This window comes from Oncorhynchus masou, chromosome 31 (assembly GCF_036934945.1).
Source record: "Oncorhynchus masou masou isolate Uvic2021 chromosome 31, UVic_Omas_1.1, whole genome shotgun sequence".
In the NCBI taxonomy this organism is placed as follows: domain Eukaryota; kingdom Metazoa; phylum Chordata; class Actinopteri; order Salmoniformes; family Salmonidae; genus Oncorhynchus; species Oncorhynchus masou.
This window is the reverse complement of record NC_088242.1, coordinates 58480307-58499343: the sequence shown is the minus strand read 5'-3', so window position 1 is coordinate 58499343 and position 19037 is coordinate 58480307. Positions and strand designations below refer to the sequence as shown.

Here is a 19037-nt window from a genome sequence, read left to right as displayed (position 1 = left end):
GGGCTCAGAACGCACCCTTGTAGGGCCCCAGTGTTGAGAATCAGCGGGGTGGAGATGTTGTTGCATGCGGCCTACAAAGTTAGAGTATAGGCTAGATTGTATTTCATACAGTTGAAGTCGGAAGTTTACATACACCTTAGCCAAATACATTTAATATCAGTTTTTCACAATTCCTGCAATTTAATCCTAGTAAAAATTCCCTTTCTTAGGTCAGTTAGGTTCACCACTTTATTTTAAGAATGTGAAAAGTCAGAATAATATTAGTGATTTATTTCAGCTTTTATTTCTTTCATCACATTCCCAGTGGGTCAGACGTTTACATACACTCAATTAGTATTTGGTAGCATTGCTTATAAATTGTTTAACTTGGGTCAAATGTTTTGAGTAGCCTTCCACAAGCTTCCCACAATAAGTTGGGTGAATTTTGGCCCATTCCTCCTGACAGAGCTGGTGTAACTGAGTCAGGTTTGTAGGCCTCCTTGCTCGCACACGCTTTTTCAGTTCTGCCCACAAATTTTCTATAGGATTGAGGTCAAGGCTTTGTGATGGCCACTCCAATACCTTGACTTGGTTGTCCTTAAGCCATTTTGCCACTACTTTGGAAGTATGCTTGGGGTCATTGTCCATTTGGACCCATTTGTGACCAAGCTTTAACTTCTTGACTGATGTCTTGAGATGTTGCTTCAATATATTCACATACTTTTCCTGCCTCATGATGCCATCTATTTTGTGACGTGCAGCAGTCCCTCCTGCAGCAAAGCACCGCCACAACATGCTGCCACCCCTGTGCTTCACGGTTGGGATGGTGTTCTTCAGCTTGCAAGCATCCCCTTTTTCCTCCAAACATAACGATGGTCATTATGGCCAAACAGTTCTATTTTTGTTTCATCAGACCAGAGGACATTTCTCCAAAACGTACAATCTTTGTCCCCATGTGCAGTTGCAAACCGTAGTCTGGCTTTTTTTATGGTGGTTTTGGAGCAGTGGCTTCTTCCTTGCTGAGTGGCCTTTCAGGTTATGTCAATACAGGACTGTACTGTGGATATAGATATTTTTGTACCTGTTTCCTCCAACATCTTCACCAGGTCCTTTGCTGCTGTTCTGGGATTGATTTGCCCTTTTTGCACCAAAGTACATTCATCTCTAGGAGACAGAACGCGTCTCCTTCCTGAGCGGTATGACGGCTGCATGGTCCCATGGTGTTTATACTTGCATACTATTGTTTGTACATATGAACGTGGTACCTTCAGGCATTTGGAAATTGCTCCCAACGATGAACCAGACTTGTGGAGGTCTACAATTTTTTTCTGAGGTCTTGGCTGATTTCTTTTGATTTTTCCATGATGTCAAGCAAAGAGGCACTGAGTTTGAAGGTAGGCCTTGAAATACATCCACAGGTACACCTCCAATTGACTCAGGCTATTTGACATAATTTATCAGAACCTTCTAAAGCCATTTTCTGGAATTTTCCGAGCTGTTTAAAGGCACAGTCAACTTAGTCTATGTAAACTTCTGACCCACTGGAATTGTGATTGTGACACTAAATTATAAATGAAATAATCTGTCTGTAAACAATTGTTGGAAAAATTACTTGTCATGAACAAAGTAGATGTCCTAACCAACTTGCCAAACTATAGTTTGTTAACAAGAAATGTGTGGAGTGGTTGAAAAACAAGTTTTAATGACTCCAACCTCGGTGTATGTAAACTTCAACTGTATACATCTACTGTATATTTAATCATGCAATTGGGACAATATAAACTCAGCAAAAAAATAAGCGTCCCTTTTCAGGATCCTGTCTTTCAAAGATAATTCATAAAAATCCAAACTTCAGATCTTCATTGTAAACACTGTTTCCCATGCTTGTTCAATGAACCATAAACAATTCATGAGCATGCACCAGTGGAACGGTCGTTAGAGACGGTAGGCAATTAAGGTCACAGTTATGAAAACTTAGGACACTGAAGAGGCCTTTCTACTGACTCTGAAAACACCAAAAGAAAGATGCACAGGGTCCCTGCTCATCTGTGTGAACATGCCTTAGGCATGCTGCAAGGAGGCATGAGGACTGCAGATGTGGCCAGAGCAATAAATTGCAATGTTTGTACTATGAGACGCCTAAGACAGCGCTACAGGGAGACAGGCCAGACAGCTGATCGTCCTCGCAGTGGCAGACCACATATAACAACACCTGCACAGGATCGGTACATCCGAACATCACACCTGCGGGACAGGTATAGGATGGCAACAACAACTACCCGAGTTACACCAGGAACGTACAAACCCTCCATCAGTGCTCAGATTGTCCGCAATAGGCTGGACTGAGAGCTTGTAGGCCTGTTGTAAGGCAGGTCCCCACCAGACATCACCGGCAACAACGTCGCCTATGGGTACAAACCCACCGTCGTTGGACCAGACAGGATTGGCAAAAAGTGCTCTTCACTGACGAGTTGCGGTTTTGTCTCACCAGGGGTGATGGTAGGATTCGGGTTTATCGTCAAAGGAATGAGCGTTACACCGAGGCCTGTACTCTGGAGCGGGATCGATTTGGAGGTGGAGGGTCCGTCATGGTCTGGGGCGGTGTGTCACAGCATCATCGGACTGAGCCCGTTGTCATTTTGTGACCCCCCCCCTTTGTTCAGGGACACATTATTCAATTTCTGTTCGTCACACATCTGTGGAACTTGCTCAGTTTATGTCTCAGTTGTTGAATCGTCTGTTCATACAAATATTTACACATGTTAAGTTTGCTGAAGATAATCGCAGTTGACAGTGAGAGGACGTTTCTTTTTTTGTTGAGTTTACAAATGTCGAAGTCCATAACGTACCGTCTTGGTGGAATGACCTATTTATAAAATGTATTTTTGTTTAACACTTTGATCATAACCTTAAACAAAGTATTAGGCATAAGCCATTAACCGTATTCACAAGTTAACAACACAAGGTCTGTGAATCACAAAGCGGTTTGTTGACAACCAACAGCTGGTGATGGTGCTGCTGTCTTTGACCACATCCACCACCAGGGCGCACTAGACTACTGACAGACAATGCCTGAAATTGGCTACAATTACGCTCAAAACTATATTTAATTCATTAATTGAGCATGTATGTATCAAATTCAGATGTAAATGCAACCTTTGTAGCCTCTGAGGTCCTGCAGACCCTCTCGTCTAAATATAAATATTAAATACTATTCCTAGGAAGCTTTGATGGGAAATGGGAACTAGACCTCAATAAGCTATTGGTTGAGACTTTTTGTTTGTTTCAAGAGGAACTAAATGTTCTGAGGAAGCAAGCATAAGAAAGGAATAATGAGGATGTGGATGTTATGAAGGTTCTGCAAAGCAGTAAGCCTACACTAAACAACATCCACTGGGCGCAGACATCAATTTAATGTCTGTTCTATGTTGGTTCAATGTCATTTCATTAATATTATGTGAAAACAACATTGATTCAACCAGTGTGTGCCCGGTGGACAAGCTCTGTTGATCTGGTTTTGGCACTAGATTACCTTCACTATATTTTTCTTTCTCCTTTTAGCTTTTTTATTCAGTGTTGACCAACATTGATTGGCCACACCTTCAGCATGCTGTGCTGGCAAGAGAGCCACCAAGTGTCTGTGGTGTCAGTCTTGCTGTGCTGGTGCAGCCCTGTGCTGGTGCAGCCCTGACCCTAGGCTCAGAGTCTCTGGTGCAGCAGGAGGCCTCCCAGACAGGGGGCAGGCTGCTGCTTACATGGGAACTACTGTGACTGAGTGCATAGCTGCACAAAGAAGCAGGAGATGGAGAGCTCAGACTTCCCTCCTGCCTTCAAGGCAAAGCCCCTCATCCAGTGCAGCCCCATCTACAGCCTACCGCAGAGGATGCCCGAAGGTACACCTGATCTCAAATGGACCCCCACCCCATCCTCTTTGCATTTGTGAGGATCTGAGAGGACAGGTGTAAGCAATAAGGGAATACAAAATAATGGAAACACTTGAGTAAATGAAGGAATCAAAGTTTATTGAAAGCAGGTGCTTCCACACAGGTGTGGTTCCTGAGTGAATTAAGCAATTCCATTCCTTCATGCTTAGGGTCATGTATAAAAATGCTGGACAGGCCATTATTTTGGCTAGCATGGCTATGCCCCCATAAGATGATAACCCCATCTACAGGGCACGAGTGGTCACTGAATGGTTTGAGGAGCATGAAAACAATGTCACCAGATTTGAACTCAATTGAACACTTATGGGAGATTCTGGAGCGACGCCTGAGACAGCATTTTCCATCAACAAAACACCAAATTATGGAATTTCTTGTGTAAGAATGGTGTCGCATCCCTCCAATAGATTTCTAGACACTTGTCAAATCTATGCCAAGTTGCACTGTTCTGGCTTGTGGTGGCCCAATGCCCTATTAATACACTATGTTGGTGCTTCCTTTATTTTGGCAGTTACCTGTATATAATGTACTTCATTGTAAGCCACACAGGTTACGATGACCTCTTATCTGTTTTAGGGGAAGCCCTTCATGTCCATGACTTCTCCTTTGTGGGAGTGGAGTGGCTGGTGAGGAATGTGACGTACTTGCCACACTGCTACATGTGCTTTTCATAGGACCTGTCAGTCCGGTTCCTCTTCTGCTCTTGGCAGCCAAATCCAATACCTCTGTGCTCCTCTTGTATGCTGCAGTGGCATGTACATCTTGGTGGGGGTAAACTCAAAAAATATTTTTTTAGATTCATGCCAGCAAAGCCACTAAACAATACACTAATTACAATACATTAATACATTAATAGCAGTGACAAACGGTGCCCACAAACTATTTTGTATTTTATTTAACCTTTTATTTAACTAGGCAAGTCAGTTAAGAACAAATTCTTATTGACAATGACGGCCTACCAAAAGGCCTCCAGCAGGGACGGGGGCTGGGATTAAAAATACAAATAAATTAAATAAAGAGACAACACTACATAAAGAGAGACCTAACACAACAACACAGCATGGGAGCAACACAACATGGCAGCAGCACAAAACATGGTACAAACATTATTGGGCACAGACAACAGCACTAAGGGCAAGAAGGTAGAGACAACAATACATCACACAAAGCAAGTATAAACACCATGGGACCACGCAGCCGTCATACCGCTCAGGAAGGAGATGTGTTCTGTCTACTAGAGATTAACGTACTTTGGTGTGAAAAGTGCAAATCAATTCCAGAACAACAGCAAAGGACCTTGTGAAGATGCTGGAGGAAACGGGTACAAAAATATCTATATCCACAGTAAAACGAGTCCTATATCGACATAACCTGAAAGGCCGCTCAGCAAGGAAGAAGGCACTGATCAAAAACCGCCATTAAAAAATCCAGACTACAGTTTGCAACTGCACATGGAGACAAAGATTGTACTTTTTGCAGAAATGTCCTCTGGTCTGATGAAACAAAAAAACAACGGTTTGGCCATAATGAACATGAACGTTATGTTTGGAGGAAAAAGGGGGAGGCTTGCAAGCTGAAGACACCATCCCAACTGTGAAGCACAGGGGTGGCAGCATCATGTTGTGGGAGTGCTTTGCTGCAGGAGGGACTGGTGCACGTCACAAAATAGATGGCATCATGAGGGAGAAAAATTATGTGGATATTTTGAAGCAACATCCTCAAGACATCAGTCAGGAAGTTGCAGCTTGGTCGCAAATGGGTCTTCCAAATGGACAATGACCCCAAGCATACTTCCAAAGTTGTGGCAAAATGGCTTAAGGACAACAAAGTCAAGGTATTGGAGTGGCCGTCACAAAGCCCTGACCTCAATCCTATAGAAAATGTGGGCAGAACTGAAAAAGCGTGTGCGAGCAAGGAGGACTACAAACCTGACTCAGTTACACCAGCTCTGTCAGGAGGAATGGGCCAAAATTCACCCAACTTATTGTGGGAAGCTTGTGGAAGGCTACCCGAAACGTTTGACCCAAGTTAAGCCATTTATAAGCAATGCTACCAAATACTAATTGAGTGTATGTAAACATCTGGCCCACTGGGAATGTGATGAAAGAAATAAAAGCTGAAATAAATAATTCTCTACTATTATTCTGACATTTCACATTCTTAAAATAAAGTGGTGATACTAACTGACCTAAGACAGAGAATTTGTACTAGGATTAAATGTCAGGAATAGGGAAAACCTGAGTTTAAATGTATTTGGCTAAGGTGTATGTAAACTTCCGACTTCAACGGTATGAAAGGGACCATATTTTAGGGTGAGGCACATGGGCTACTAACAGCCTACTACACAACATACACTTATCTATTACTTAGCTACAGTGTACATATCTCCCTGGCATTTTACATAATTTATGCAGCAGCATACAAGACATTTTTGGACTCACCTTGTTGTGCTGTGCTCACTTGAACAGGAAGGTGGTGCGGCGGTACTTGTGGGCAAATTTTGTCATCGAACTTTGTCATCAAAGTCTGGCATTCTATGGTTTTATGGTGCTTTCAAGACAACTTAGAACTCAGAAAAAAACAAGGTTGAATCATGACATGAGTGATCTTCAGGTCGGCACTCTAGAAGGAGGCCTGAGTTCCCAACTTGGAATTCCGAGTTGGTTGACAGTTCAAAAACATATTTTCCCAGTCGGAGCTAGTTGTCTTGAACTCACTTAAGTCTTAGTTCTCCAGTTCCAAGTTTTCAGTTGTTTTGAACACCGCAGAAGTCGTGCTGGATTGACAGCATGAATGTTTGTCCTTTTAAGCTTGGAAAAGAGACTCTTAAACCCAGACCTTTTGCGCCTGAATGGAAGAAAGTCCCCATAGCATTGTTCCAACATCTAGTGGAAAGCCTTCCCAGAAGAGTGGAGGCTGTTATTGCATAAAAGGGGGACCAACTCCATATTAACGCCTATGATTTTAGAATGAGATTTTCGACGAGCAGGTGTCCACATACTTTTGGTCAATTAATGTATTTTATGTCATTTATATGTCATGGTCATACTATGTCTACTCACACAAGCATCTCCCTGGTGGAATACATACACAATTGATTGTGTATTTCACCCACATATTTCCTATTTCATGCACTCTTCATTTAATCTGGTCCTCCACTGAAGATCCAGAGACTGCATACCCCAGCCAAGACGTCAATTGAAAGAGGTTTGAGCAGGCCTTCATTTTGTCTTGGGGACTAGTCACCTACACTACTGTATTCAAGGACGTACTATAAGGGCCTGAGCTGAGGTCATTGCTTCCAGATGTGAACAATACACACACACACAGATCCATGTATATTGTTCGAGCCATGTTATGACTTTAGTTGTGACTAAGTTGTTAGAATCATTCCAAACACAGAATAGATTGAGTTGACCAATCATTTTCAACTTGTAACCAAACTGCATTGTCACATAAAATACACTGTGTAATTCTTACATGTTTTTTACTGATGCACAGACATACAAGCTGGATGGGAGCACACGTGACATGGGGCCTCAAGACCTATCAGGGCGAGACCAGGCAGTTTGTGCCAGAACACCCAGACTTCCTGGGAGCTCGGGTCCGCTTCACTGGGCACAGGTGACTATGTAGGTACATCGTTAATCACAAGACTCCTCAAAATTGTCTAATCTCTTTCAGGGAAAAAATTCTGATTTATATGGACTTCATTTATGAATTACTTTCATTACTAGATTTATTACTAAATAGGTATAGGTTGTGCAGGGTGTTGTTAACGTGTCTGATGTTTTCTTCTGGTATTAGGTGGAAGACCCCTCTGGTACTTCAAGGAGGCTTTGTCTCTGCCAGGCGAGAGAAGAGTCAACCATCCCTACTTCCATGCAGGAGAAACTGGTGAGCACATGAACCCTTACTCTTCAACTGAAGTGTTCATACTAAGTCTAAACTCATGTAATTACAGTATAAGCCAATAGATCCCTTGTAGTATTTTGTGTTGAGAATGAATTTTATTCAGCACAGATGAGTGATTACTATTGTCTACATTGATGACATTGATTGACCTCACTGTCATTCGCAGATGAATAGGCACTGATATGAATGCTCTACTGTTCAACCCCCTCTTCCACCAGCCACAGCTTTTCCTTGCTGCGCCACCCAGTGGAGAAGGAGTTCTCTTGGAAGAGAGGGGTGGTGTTGGAAGGGCCGCAGGGTTTCCCAAAATCTCACATAGAAACTCTCAAGGAACTGGCTATGAACTCCATCAGGTGAGGCCAAGCACCGTACAACATTGGTGGAATATCCTGGACTAGCTTAGTCACCTGCAACCATTTATGTCATGGTATGATAGAGTAAGAATTCTGACTTTAAATGTTTTCTATGTCTATGTTCCAGGTATAGCTCTGTCTCCACAGCTGAAGGAGAAAGCCTTGACCTTGTGGCAGAGAAAATAGGAAACATTTGTCTCAGAGAACTCACGATGGAGACCTGCTTGGGGAGAGGCCTGGGGCAGAGGAGTGGTCATTTGGACGCTGACTGTGACAGTGGCATCACCTCAGACCTTTAGCCTGTTGCTTGTGCCCCATAAGTGTTACCATATGAAGGGAATGATATTTGGCATGGTATTCCCAAATGACAAATGGACACAATTAGGAAAAGGGAAAGGATTCAGTTGTTATTGAAACATTATTTCATATGAATACGGAGCTTCAGACAGTTTGGCAAATTAAGTTTGAGAAGAAAAAGAGAACAAGCTCATATCCCCCTCCAGTGGATTTGGTTTGTATAACACTCCTGTAAAAACATCAGCAGACCACAGTGCTGTCAGTTCCCACAAAATGGAGGCCCCTGACAAGAGTTGACAGGAGTGAAATTCACTAGTCAAATAGTCATAAAAGGACACTGTTTGTTTTCATACAAAGGCATTTGACCATTTTTTTTCTTCTGTTGCGGAAGACTGTATTTGCATTTTAATTGCGAATTCAGGGAGGCTCTATATGGTAATAGTGGCATAAGGTGCACTGTGTGAAAATGCTTACACTGTATAAACTGACCAGCTAGTCTTTGATTTATTTAATTGTGTTGGAGGCCAATAATGTATTTAAGAAAGCAAACATGATTTTGTTATGGGATTTAATGGAGAACATGGTCATGTTTTTTCTTTTTCAGATTTAGCCTGGAAATTAGCTACATTTCATTCATTATACCTATTTTAACAAGGTACACACTTTAGCATTCTGATTAGGCACATACACATTATGAAAAATTAATGTAGAACAGTAGGCAGCCTTAAACATGGACACACAATTCTCTATGAAGATTTTTGATTGTATTTAGTAAGTAGTGAAAACATTGAGTAAATTGAAAGAAAACATCAGATTATTACTATTATACTTTTTTTTTGCTGTGATACAAATCATTTATTATTTCCATAGACAATAAATGTATCTCTCCAATAGAGCATGACCCTGTTAACCTTTATCGACTGCTGGTGTTGAACTGGGAGAAATAACTGTCATCTGGGATGTTAGTGTACACATTATCCAAGTACTTTTTCCTGGAAAGAGAAGAAAAATGCATTTGGCATTTGATAGTGTATGTCATCTATTGATGGGCAGGTCAGTACGTTGTTGTTGATGCTTTGTTTCGTCCATTAACTGTGCTAATCCTGTTGGTGACAGTTTCTTCTGCTCAATTTAATTCACAATTCAAAATAAAATGACTGACATCAAGCATGTGAATGATACTGTACATTAATGAACTGAAAACAACAAACAGAGCAAAAGGTGTACAAGTGTGTCCATGTGTCTAAACCTAATCCATGTGAAAAGCTTCTTACTGTTCATGGTGGGCCTCAGACAGCTGTGCATTGGCGCTATCCAGGGTGCGTCGGAGCTGCTTGTTGATGCGAGCCTGCCGTCTCTCCAGTAGTAGGGCGGTGGGAGCTGAGGTCACACAGAGCTGGTCATGGTGGAGCTCCTTCTGCTGCTCAGCCTGCACAACCAAACATGAAGAGATAGTTTCATTCCATTCGATGCTTCTCGATGAGGAAAAATAAGAATTGGAATTTCATTTTCATTCCTGAATTGAACTGGAATTGATCCAAAACCTGGTCTGCATTCATGGTTGTTGCTATCCACCCCATTCCCTCTAGAGGTGTCAAATTAAAATATCTTTGACTAATCAACGCAGACATCCCAAAACAGGCAAAAGAGACAGACCGATAGATAGATGTGGCAGATGTACACTCTTCTCCTCTATCCGTTGCTGATGGCAGTCAATGACGTGCTGCAGCTGCTCGTTTGTGAGGCCCTTGCAACTGTCAGCCCTGAGGTGGGGTAGACCCAGCACACTGATGCCCTGCTCCTGGCTCTTACTCAGCAGCTCCCCCTGAAGCTGATTTGGGATGTCTGTCCTGTTGTTCTCCTTCTCCTGCTGCCACTTTTTCCACTGCTTCTCTGCATTCTCTGCTGCCTACAAACAATGTCACACAGTAAACATATTTTGACACAAGGATGTCCTATTCCACTACATACAAAAAACAGGAATGACCACCACATGCTTACACTGTATAAACTGACCAGCTAGTCTTTGATTTATCCAATTGTGTTTGAGGCCGATAATGTATTTAAGAAAGCAAACATGATTTGCTAACCTGGTTAGAGAAGGCTACACTACTACCAATCCTAATAACGCAGCAGTAAAGGGGGGGGCTATACTTAGCTCTGGTATAGCTCACCATGAGGTACTTGAAATACTCAGTAGGGTCTCTACTAAGCAAATATGTTTTTCTTTTCTTGGCCATGTTCTGTTATAATCTCCACCCGGCACAGCCGGAAGAGGACTGGCCACGCCACATATGCTCTCTCTAATTCTCTTTCTTTCTCTCTCTCGGAGGACCTGAGCCCTAGGACCATGCCCCAGGACTACCTGACATGATGACTCCTTGCTGTCCCCAGTCCACCTGGCCGTGCTGCTGCTCCAGTTTCAACTGTTCTGCCTTTTTATTATTCGACCATGCTGGTCATTTATGAACATTTGAACATCTTGGCCATGTTCTGTTATAATCTCTACCCGGCACAGCCAGAAGAGGACTGGCCACCCCACATAGCCTGGTTCCTCTCTAGGTTTTGGCCTTTCTAGGGAGTTTTTCCTAACCACCGTGCTTCTACACCTGCATTGCTTGCTGTTTGGGGTTTTAGGCTGGGTTTCTGTACAGCACTTTGAGATGTCAGCTGATGTACAAAGGGCTATATAAACATTTGATTTGATTTGTTTTGTTTGAGTGGCCTGCTGCTTTTTTTCCCACTCTGCCCACAATGCAATATTTTTGGGGAACTGGCTCTATGCACACTCACTGCACTCTGCCCACACATACTACACTGACACTCCAATACACACACACATGCTGCTGCTACTGTTTATAAAATCTGATTGCCTTGTCACTGTTACCCCTATTGACATGTACATACTGTATTACCTTGTACTCCTTATATATAGCCTTGTTTTGTCCTATTTCCTTTTCTATTTAGCAAATTTCTTACTTTTTAACTGCATTTTTGGAAAGGGCTCATCAGCATTTCATGGTTAAGTCTACACCTGTTCTATTTGGCGCATGTGACCATTTTGTTTTTGATTACATTGTAAAAGACTGTACATGGGATACATTAACTTGAATAGAACTCTTCTGTCTCAGCTTAAATGGGGTGAGAAATACTCAGTAGTCAAACTACTAATCAAATAGTTCGTTTTGGAAGGGGAGTTCCCTACATATCTAGCACTTTGTTCTCCACTCTCTCCATAGCCCCCAATGCAATATACTGTACATGGGATACATATTGGCTTGTAGAGAACTTTTCTACACCTCTCAGCTAAAGTGGGGTGACAGTGTTTTTTTTGCTACACAATGAAAGTAATTTTCATGGATCCATGGAATCCATTAAAGACTAAAAACAGTCATAACAAAATAGTTTTAGACTCATTTATTTATATACAGAATATTTGTAAAAGAAAACAGCACAGTTGTATAGGAGGATCAGCCTGTGGCTATAGTGGTGGTGCTGGGCTGATAGACAAGCTACTCAATAGTTAACCGTCTTGGCCGGCTTGGTGTCGGCCAGCTCCGCCTCCAGGAAGCGGAAGCGGCGGTGGCGACGCAGGACCTCAATGGCCTTCTGCTCTACGGAGGCAGGGACGATGCCCAGGTCCTCCAAGCCAGGAAGCCCTGGATACTTCATATCTGTGGTGTGGAACTAGAACAAACATATTCATGTCATCACACAAATCCATCATAAGACATTAGTGTAAAATAAAATAAGCCTTACAAGGCTGTCAATGTTGCTTTTTCTTACCCGATCTACTTTGTCAGGAGTTGTCCAAGGCTCGAATGGGTTCATTGCAAAGAAACTTGCAACAAGACTGAAACCAGAGACAAAGGTAAGACATTTTTATCACAGTATCTGAAAGGATTGCATTTAAACAAACCAACCAAGCTTCCTTGCCACCTCAACTAAACAACAGCTTGGCACACCTCTTTATCAGACAGCCTATACAGTACATTTTCTTCTGAGACTAATTGAGGTTACTATGCAGAACCAGCAGTAGGTGCATACTCACTGATAGAGAGGGCGTGGGAGTGGGTAGGGCACAAAGGGCCTGTGTGCCACAGCATATACATACTCCACCAGATCATGAAGGAGATAACGGTTAGGTCTGTGTGATGGAAAAACAAGAGAAATCTAACAAGATGGCTGGCAAACAGGTTGGTTGCTACTGACCTTTTAAAAATAATGTACTGCATGTGTGAGAATGAAATTGCCATTGTACAATCTATTTTATTTTAGATTCAAGAAAAGTCCCATACCCTGGATGAGAACAAGATACAAACCAATGGCACACAAAGAGCAACTCATTAATGAGATGAACAATTGTTTATGACTTATACTAGGTTTACCTTATATTCATTGATAATGAACAGTTTCTAGTCAACGGATTGAATGTTACTTCATTCCCTGAACTGATTAATGCAATTGACACATCCCTAACAAAACAGACACAAGTCATGCCCATATCAAAGTCCTTACCCGACTAGTGCATATGTCTTGCCATTAGCATCAGGGTCTTTGATGGCGTTGATGATAGCCTTTGCCACATCCACCACCTGAGAAGAGCAGAAGCAGAGTGAGTCTGTTGAGTACACAGGGCTGACATAATGAGGACAGACACACTCACATGAACAGGCTGCTTCACGGTCTTCTTTCCCATTGAGATGAGAGGCACGGCACTCCCAAACCAACGCATGTCTGTGCAATGGGGGGGACAAATTCAAAACAACGACTGAGAACTCATCCTGTTTTAAACGATAATAGCATTGCATGAAGACCAATTGGAGCTGTTAGATCACCTTAAACAAATCTTTACTTTGGCCACACTGCAAATTCAAGTGTTCAACCATGCAACAAACAGCTCCCTCCACAGTTGTCAGTCCTATACAGTCAACAAAGGCTGTGTAATTATGCTAACATGATCCCACAAATATTGACACTGTCTGCTTAGCATTCTGACAAGCCACAAACAAAAAATCATTTCACCTTTGAACAGTTTATACACTGAAATTAACTCTATGCTCTGCTAACTCACTGGCAAAATGGTTGAAGAATCTGTCTTCCCTTCCAAACATCTCAGCGGGCTTCATGATGATTGCATCAGGGAATTCTTCTCTCACAGCCATCTCACCTACTGCCTGCAAGGTAACATCACACATGACTTCATCATGACATATTAAACCAAATGTCAAGCTTTACCGATTTTCACCCATCTGAATATTCATAATTGTTACGCATATCAGGCAATTAAATCCTAAAATTAAGCTACAATTAAATATGTTCAAATGACACAAAGAGTTCAACCATGCCCTGCATTGGCCAGTACCTTGTTCCTAAGGTATTTGGAGGGGCTGCGGATGTCAGCGTTGAGGTGAGATACGTGGATCAGCTTTGTGATGCCTGCCTCCCTGGTGGCCTTGGCGATCTGCTGAGGGATGCTCACATAGGTGTCCTCAAAGGGATAGTTCCTTTATACACAGAAAGAGGAAGAACATAACACTGAGTACAGCCAAGTACATCAAACATTTTCCAGAAAGCTGTAAAATAAGTGTAGCACTGTTGAGGTCCTTTGCTCCACTAAGGAGTAAGTCAAGCCTCACTGGTGTAGTTAAAAGTAGGGAGATTCATATATTGATGGAGCAACTATTTATGTGAATGTTAACCACCAGTGGGTTCTTTTTAGGAACAATGTATTTCTCTAAAATAATGTTCTGTGTTTAGTCAGTTGGGCCATACTTCGTCTCCCACTCTCGTCCCACTAAGTTGATAACCACATTGGAGTGCACCAACGCCTCTCTGATAGAATCCTTGTTCCTGGCATCCCACTCCTGAAACAAAGTAAGATGAAGGGGAACATATGAGGCGTGGCATAACTTGGCATGAGAAAAAAAAACACTTAGCTAACAGATGACGAGATGAAGGGATTTCAAAATGAAATGGTTTGAGACGTCAAACCTGACAAATAGCATTTCTCTCACCATAAAGATGATCTGGCCGAGATCCCCCATGGGCCTGAGGTACATGAGGTCATACTGGTCACACCGGTGAGGAATCACAATCTGAGAACCCATACGACCTGCAAAACCACTAGACAGGTCAACAAACACATAACTGCTCCATAGGAAATCCTTGTATGCAGTCACTACAGTGTCTGCAAAAAGGATTAGCACATTACCAAACAAATGAAGGCCTCCCTCACAATCACAGAAACATAAGACATAAGTAAAAGAAGACCAAGGAGCTGCTATGTCATTTGAAAGGTTATCATGTGAAGCCTTTGGGACAGATGATGGTGAAACTTACCCAGGCGGTTGACAACATATCTGCCCAGGAAGCCGGTGGCTCCGAAGACTGTGGCTGCTACCCCACTGGAGGAGGAGCGCCCCCCTTTCCCTCTGGGGATGACAGCATGGTGGACCTTCCTCTGCTGGACTGTCAAAGGGATGGCTGACAGCACCACAGGGGAGCAGGAACCTGCAGGGGGAGCAGTGCAGAGGACACTGTAGTCAAATTGCCCAAATCAGAAATTGTCAACCAACCAAAAACATAGGCCTAGTTAGCAATGTTGCATGGGATCACAAACAGATCTTATTTTTTTTTAAATTACCCCTTTTTTTCCTCCCCAAATTTGTCATATCCAATTGGTAGTTATTCTTGTCCCATCGCTGCAACTCCCCTACAGACTCGGAAGAGGCGAAGGTCAAGAAACATGTGTTCTCCGAGACACGACCCTGCCAAGCCGCGCCGCTTCTTGACACACTGCTCGCTTAACCCGGAAGACAGCCGCACCAATGTGTCAGAGGAAACACCGTCCAGCTGGCAACCGAAGTCAGCTTGCCCGCCATAAGGAGTCTCTTGAGCGCGATGAGACAAGGAAATCCCTGCCGCCCAAACCCTCCCCTAACCTGGACGATGCTGGGCTGTCACACAGCCTGGGATTGAACCAGGATTTGTAGCCTCAAGCAATGCGATGTAGTGCCTTAGACCGCTGCGCTTCTCAGGAGACCACAAACAGATATTTTAACTACTTTTGTGACACAACATCAGGAGTCTGTATTTGTTGGACTCCCTGAGTTGTGAATCCTTCTGGTGGGTGGCGACAGAAAACAACCCTACCAGAATATAGCCGGATACACCCCCCAAAAAACTCCTGTCAACAAAGGCATATGTATAATCTCTAGGAACTCTATTTACAAGACGTAAAGTGAAATGTGACCCTCGCTGTCAAATAAAAGTCTGAATCCAACTTTTGTCCAAAATGCACCATATTCCTGTTATGTAGACAGTGGTAGATTTTGTGGTAGGAAGTCTTGCCTGAAATGCGTGGTTTAATGGCAGCCCGCTGTCTAACTCAACAGGAATATGATACACAGCTCAGGGAGCCCAACCAATAGACAGACTCCCGATGTTGTGTCCCAAAGCTACTTTTAACTAACCTTAGTATTGGTCACGGGGATACAACGAAGGTCCACTAAATAGGTACCACAGTAAACAACAGACATAACCTGGCATGCATATTGACAACCACGGTCTGTCTACACGAACTAGCTAGGTAACGTTAGCTAGTTGGCTAACTAAATGGGGAAATTGGGAGATAACTAGCTAACTGTTTGGCCGTGGTGTTAATCCAATTAACGTGACGCAAATAACTTTATCAATCCAAAATGGATATACAGGACTGTCAGGAGCATAGCTTTTTACTGGTTTACATATGACATGGTGCTAGAAACCAGATCGCTACCTAGTTCGTCGTATTCGTCGGCAATAGTTAGCTTGCTAACCGGCTCCTGTTAGTTACCTAGCTAACTTAGCTAGGTCACAGCACAAACAGGGTCACAGATGGTTGCAATGTCGCTTAAAAACAATTATGTTTTCAGGATAAACATTATTGTTCCCACTTTCTCTCGACAATGCAGCTACCAGTGCATTTCTATAATATAAAATGGCATGTTTTGGTGTTACTCACTAGAAAACCTGGGAAGGACACTCGCAGGACGGCTAATGAGCACAGCAGCCGCCATGTTTCTTGCTACGGTATGACAGACCGGTCAAAAACAAATCAACCGAAAAATTCAATTCTGCGTTTTTCGTGGAGTTAATAGATTTCGGCATGTAGGTATGTATCTTGTTTGTACAGGTACCTTGTTTTATGTTTGTTTGAACATTGTATGATTCACGTGTTGACAATGTAACTGCCGGTCATTTGCTATAATGTAATCACTGTTTTGAAACGTTACCAGCCAGCCAGTGGCTGAAGATGGAAAATATCATAGTGATCCTATTAAATGACTAGTATTCCAATTAATAATGCTATGGAAATTAGCCTGTCGTCAAATATGGTGTAATATTAATAAATTAAATAAAAAATAAACCGGTGTGATGATGATATAACTTGATCCGGTAGAATCGATACGAGCTTTCCGTAAGCCACGCCCCAGTGGGCAGAGCTAGGCACGTTCAAATCAAATCAAATCGTTTGGTCACATATAGGTGTTTAGCAGATGTTATTGCGGATGTAGCGAAATGCTTGTGCTTCTATGTCCGGCAGTGCAGCAATATCTAACAAGTATTATCTAAACATTCCACAACAAATACCGAATGCACAAAAATCTAAGTCTAAGGACTGGTACACGTTTTAATATGATGAAATGCCTCTCATTTTACAGTGGGTCCGCCATGGTTCTGTGTAGCCTAGTTTTGCTAATATATTTGAGACCAGTGTGTTGCAGTTAAATTCGTCTTTGATTTAATAAGTAAAATATATTTTGACTAGTAAACAGGGAAACAACGAGTCCCCGAGCATCGCTTACTAGGCTACCTAAATTATTGGGATCATCTGGTTACCACAAGTTTTACAATACATAGAGCCCGTTGACAAAACAGACCATGGAACGTCTTTTCCCAATAAAGTCCGCGGTGCGTCTGTGTAAATTACGCGATAAAATGGAGACAGTTTTATAGCAGTAAATGTCATCTATTAATTTACTCATATAGTATTTCTAAGTAGAAGCCATATGAGCCAGGGAAACTAATTGTTCTAATTTTATGATAGAACAATCAGATTTGTCTGTCTGACTTTTGGGATTCTTTACCGGAATTAATGGAATTTTCTTGTGATCACGACAAAACTACCTACATTTGCTAAAATAGAGATATCATTTAATTGTGTTTCATTGAAACGATGGGCCTGGCTGAGCATAGAACATTCCGTTTTCTGCCTAAGTGTGGCGATGTTTACCGCATTTATCTGAATTATCTTGTGACCGGAACAAAGTTATTTATTTTACTGAACTAGAGACCGAAATAAATTGTGTTTCTTAATATAAAACAAATAATAAACAGGACATTTAATGATACCTGAATTGACTCAGAAAAGTAACATAAGAAGGCGTACAGTATCACAGCTAGGTCAAACAGGTGTGCCTGAGGCTCTTGGACTGCTACTAACTAGCCTGTTGTTTCCTACACTGGTTCTTTCTCCCCCTCAAGTCACTGACCCCACACAGACATAAACTTGCATTCCATTACTTACCATGACATCTTTATGAAAAACCATATTTCCAGCTGACCAGGGCTCAGGTCAAAAGTCACGCATTATAGAGGGGAATAGGGTGCCCTTTGGGACCCATTGCCTGTTGTATTTATTATGAATCCCCATTAGCTGCTGCCAACAATTAAAACGTTACATTTCATATTTCTGTATTTTGAAAGTTAAATATCTTGATGGCTAACAAACAAAACATCCTGGGACTATGTCAATAATAGACTAATGAAACGAATACCAAAATATAGTTTTGGGGTGGAATTTTCCTATAAGTATGTGCGCTCAGGCCACTACTCTCAAACACAAAATCCATGTGTATGTGTGTATGTGTATGTGCGTCTGTGTATGTGTGTGTTGCTGCACAGTCTCCGCTGTTCCATAAGGTTTATTTTTATCTGACTTACTGCTTGCATGACTTACTTGATGTTGAATAGAGTTCCATGTTGCAGTAGTGTGAAGTAAAAATACTTTAAATCAAATCAAACTTTATTTGTCACAAGTGCAGAATACAACAAGTGTAGACCTTACCATGAAATGCTTACTTACATACAAGCCCTTAACAAACTTTGCAGTTCAAGAAGAAAATATTTAACAAATTAACTAAAGTAAAAAAATTATAAAAAGTAACACAATAATATAACAATAATGAGGCTATATACAGGGGGTACAGGTACCGAGTCGGGGTGTAGGGGTACAGGTTAGAGGTCATTTGTACCTGTAGGTAGGGGTGAAGTGAATATGCATAGATAATAAACAGTGAGTAGCAGCAGTGTAAAAGCTACTTGGAGGGGTCAATGTAAATAGTCCGGGTGGCCATTTGATTAATTGTTCTTCAGTCTTATGGCTTGGGGGTAGAAGCTGTCTAGGAGCCTTTTGGTCCTAGACTTGGCACTCTTGTACCGCTTGCCGTGCGGGAGCAGAGAAAACAGTCTATAACTTGGATGACTGGAGTCTCTGACAATTTTATTT

The 19037-nt window shown here is 42.1% G+C and overlaps 1 protein-coding gene and 1 pseudogene across 1 annotated transcript; one reads left to right on the top strand and one right to left on the bottom strand.

Annotated features, from left to right (window-relative positions):
* Positions 1-3781: 3781 nt before the first annotated feature.
* Positions 3782-8487, top strand: LOC135524973 (adenosine deaminase 2-A-like; annotated as a pseudogene).
* Positions 8488-11887: 3400 nt separating this feature from the next.
* Positions 11888-16595, bottom strand: LOC135524191 (NADH dehydrogenase [ubiquinone] 1 alpha subcomplex subunit 9, mitochondrial-like). Its single transcript, XM_064951499.1, has 11 exons — positions 16491-16595; positions 14828-14998; positions 14503-14600; positions 14261-14352; positions 13851-13992; positions 13560-13662; positions 13152-13222; positions 13004-13080; positions 12537-12632; positions 12272-12338; positions 11888-12172 (listed from the first exon to the last, which is right to left on the bottom strand). Exons 1-11 carry the CDS (start codon positions 16543-16545, stop codon positions 12002-12004), a joined length of 1143 nt encoding a protein of 380 aa, XP_064807571.1. The 5' UTR covers positions 16546-16595; the 3' UTR covers positions 11888-12001.
* Positions 16596-19037: the final 2442 nt, after the last annotated feature.